The 4,032-nt window shown below is 38.3% G+C and overlaps 1 protein-coding gene across 1 annotated transcript; it reads left to right on the forward strand.

The window, feature by feature from the left end:
* Positions 1,984 to 3,818, forward strand: LOC109949610 (rust resistance kinase Lr10-like). The gene is made up of 3 exons (XM_020565685.1): positions 1,984 to 2,377; positions 2,505 to 2,540; positions 2,716 to 3,818. Exons 1-3 carry the CDS (start codon positions 1,984 to 1,986, stop codon positions 3,762 to 3,764), a joined length of 1,479 nt encoding a protein of 492 aa, XP_020421274.1. The 3' UTR covers positions 3,765 to 3,818.

Raw genomic sequence — 4,032 nt, forward strand, 5'->3', positions numbered from 1 at the left:
GAAATCGCCAGTCAGTATATTTTTTAACTATTATCATGCATTTGTTCATAGATGTGAAAACAACTGATCTTAATAAACTACATAACAGTTGAGTGATGCCCCCTTCAAAATCTATAAATTAAATTCCTCATTTTCTCCCAAATCTGAACATCCAGATTCTCAAATATGAAATTCCCCCAACCTAACCTTCTTCTCCCAAATTCCCCCTTTTGTCAACCTAACTAAACCTTCCTCTCCCTTATTAAGAGATTGAAAAGAAGTGGAGGCCACATCAGCTAAAGGAACTTATCTCAAATATGACAGAATAGCTAACGTGAGACACTTATTGAAAGTATAAGTGGTATATTGAAACATTTCAAAGAACATGTGGTAAATCTGAGACTATTTTGAAAACACATAGGGCTTATCCATAAATAAGCCTAAATTATACATAAATTATGAAAAGAAAACTGTAACATTAGCTTAGTAACTGTTGGAAATTACAGTCCAACATGCTACCGTAGTCATCACATTGGGTTACTTTGACTTTCAGGGGTAAAACAGATATTTGACCTTAATATCTGAAGGCACTACAGTAAATAAGCATTCTTTAATATATAATTTATAATTTAAAGGTTTGGCAATCGTCTAACCTGGTCGTGGACTTTGAATTCCAGTGCCGGTGCAGTTCTCCCAGCAAGAAATTTCCCCTGATGGGCAACTTTCTGTACATGCATGAAGAAGCCATGAGAGTTCAAAGCCATGCGCTATTTCATTATATATATCTTTGCAAGACGTCATGAGCTCCTCAGTTGAAGGGGACACCAAAACCATTAGTGTTATTTTGCAGGAATCCCCCGAATTGTTTAAACTTGGGCCAATTGCATAGCCACGCCCAACCCGAAATTTTATGAAAGAAGAATATGTTGTTAAATTGGAGAAAGAAGAATTGGAAGAAGAATAGTTGTTGGCCCCACTGATGCATGGAGCTGTTTCAAGTTTAAACAATGAGATCGGAAGGATTCATTGGATTTTCACAGCTCAGGAAGATTATAAACATTGATGAACTCCTTAATCGGAAGGATTCATTATAAAGACCAGAAAAGGATTCATAAGAAGGAAGATTATAACAAGAGTCAGAAAAGTTGAAGGGGGTCAAGGAGTAGAGTGGGTGGGAGAAGTAGTTGTCCTTGATCTTGTGAACGCCAGCATCCACAGTCGGATTGTGAAGTTATTATTGTAATTGATTGCTTGTACATAATACTTTCCTGAAAACAAGGATAGCACTGCATGATCAGTATTACCATTTCACTTTGCCTCACAAGATAGCTTGAACATTTTGTCGCTGTCGCCGCAGTGTTTAGAGTCTCCTTTCAATCGGAATGGAGAGTTTATGTTAATATTTCCACAGGAACGGGTACAATCCGAGTTATCATGGACTTTATTACCTGTAATATTATTGGAAGCTGTTTGGGAACAAGAGGGAGGAAGAAGAAGAAAAAGATGAAGGAGGAGCGCTGTGTAAGCAGCAAATAGGAGACTTCCTCTAGACATGATGTCAGAGCGGAAGAAAGAGATTTTCAATTTAGTACAGTTAATTTAAACCTTTAAAGAGATAATCAGATTAAAAAAAAAAAGAGGGGTTGCATGAGTCATGACCCGCCCGCCATTGACTCAAACATCTAGATGGAGTGGGGCCCATATCATCTAGAAGTAATCAAATTGAAGTACTGACCCTTGATTTTATATCATCTGCATGCAATTCGATTTATTTGCTTAGGAAGGGTTCTCATCATGAATTTCTTATGGTGGTTGGCCGTGGTAGTAGTAATAGGAATAGGAGTCACTGGTGGAGTAGGCCATGAAGATTGCAGAGAAACAAGATGTCGCCCCGACGGCCCAGCCATCCGATTCCCATTTCGACTTAAAGGTAGGCAGCCAATCCATTGCGGCTTCCGGGGCTTTGATCTTTCTTGCACTGAATACAACGAGACTATGCTCGAGATGGCATCATCAACTAAGCTCCTTGTTGATGATATTAACTACAGATCTCATGCAATTCGAGGAAGAGCTTATGATGGTTGCTTGCCAAGGGAGTTGTTTTACAGTAATGGTTCTTATCCCTTTCAATTCGTAGGCCGCACACCCTTATTCAGTTGTCCATCGTCAACAGTAAGAGATAAATATGGTTGCGGATATGGTTGTCTGGCGAGATTGAGCCCTTGCCATGGCAACAATTCTGGTAACCATATTTACGCTGTCATTGGTCATTGTTCCATTGATTACCTGCCCATACTGTCTTGTATCAAGTTGCATGACTACACATCAGATCCTGCGTATATATATGATGAGATAGGAATATTGCGTTGGTCCATTCCATCATGTGAACATTGCAAAGGTATTTTACACTCCAATAGTTTACTTTCCAACTATAATTTCAAGATTAATTGAAGATTCTATGCAAACTATAATTTTGGATTTCATCAATTCGAACCGGGGCCCTTATTTCATGACAACTCTTACAGGTCGCAATCTTAGAAGGACGAATATGAAGATATTAGGTGAGCTATATCCGCAGACCTTCATTTCATCTAATTTCTTTTTTTGTTTTCTTCCCTTTTCCTTCTTTTATGAACATAATGGTGAGGAAATTAATCAAGAGTGTGTTTGGAAGAGAGTTTAAAATGGCTAAAAACGCTTTAAAAAACGTTTGACCCAAAAAGAAAATATTTGCAGGTATTTGCGCACTGTGTTTAGTTCTAATAGCGAAGGTGACGACGATCTACCATGTCTATACCTCTAACAAAATGGAAAAAGAAAATCAGCTTAGAATTGAAAGATTTTTGGATGATTACAGAGCGATGAAGCCAAGTAGATATTCCTATGCTGATATTAAGAGGATAACAAATCAATTCAAGGAAAAGTTGGGTCAAGGGGCCTATGGAACAGTGTTCAAAGGAAAGCTTTCCTCTGAGTTACTTGTTGCTGTGAAAATCCTCAACAATTCAAATGAAAATGGGGAAGATTTCATAAACGAAGTGGGGACAATGTGTCAAATCCACCATGTCAATGTGGTTCGCTTGGTTGGAGTTTGTGCTGACGGATTTATTCGTGCTCTTGTTTACGAATACTTACCAAATGGTTCTTTGCAAAATTTCTTATCATCAGCAGATGTTAAGAATTCATTCCTTGGTTGGGATAAGTTGCAAGATATCGCTCTAGGAATAGCTAGAGGAATTGAATATCTTCACCAAGGATGCGACCAACGAATCCTGCACTTCGATATCAAACCACATAATGTATTGCTAGACCAAGATTTCACTCCAAAAGTTTCTGATTTTGGTTTAGCCAAGTTTTGTGCTAAGGATCAAAGTGCAATATCGATGACTACAGCCAGGGGGACCATGGGCTACATTGCACCCGAAATCTTCTCAAGGAACTTCGGCAATGTCTCCTACAAATCAGATGTTTATAGTTTTGGAATATTGTTGCTTGAAATGGTTGGAGGAAGAAAAAACTTTAAAGTCCTGGAAGACTCCACTAGCCAAGTCTACTTCCCAGAATGGATCTATAACCTTTTAGTGCAAGGCAACGACCTACGAATCCATATTGGGGACGAGGAAGGATATGTTACAATTGCTAGGAAACTTGCTATTGTGGGTTTGTGGTGTATCCAATGGCATCCCATGGATCGTCCTTCCATGAAAGTTGTAGTTCAAATGTTGGAAAGAGAAGGTGAGCATCTAGCCATGCCTCCTAATCCTTTTGCCAGCACTTCGAGTTGAAGGAGAATATAATGAACAGACCTCTACGCTGAAGAAGCACATGTGCCTGCATGGATTATACCACTCACTTCCGAGATGAGTGATCGAGTGTTATTATAATAAGATTGTTATGTTATTGTCGTATGTTAAGCAGATAGTACTAGTTAATTAAGAAACTGGTTTGAGTTCAATAAATTTCAATGTAAAGTATTAATTAAACAGCAATAATTCATCAAACTTGCAGTACATGTTATAATTGAGACTAAGAAGCCATATTGAATTATAGAAA

Source organism: Prunus persica, chromosome G6, assembly GCF_000346465.2.
Source record: "Prunus persica cultivar Lovell chromosome G6, Prunus_persica_NCBIv2, whole genome shotgun sequence".
Lineage (NCBI taxonomy): Eukaryota > Viridiplantae > Streptophyta > Magnoliopsida > Rosales > Rosaceae > Prunus > Prunus persica.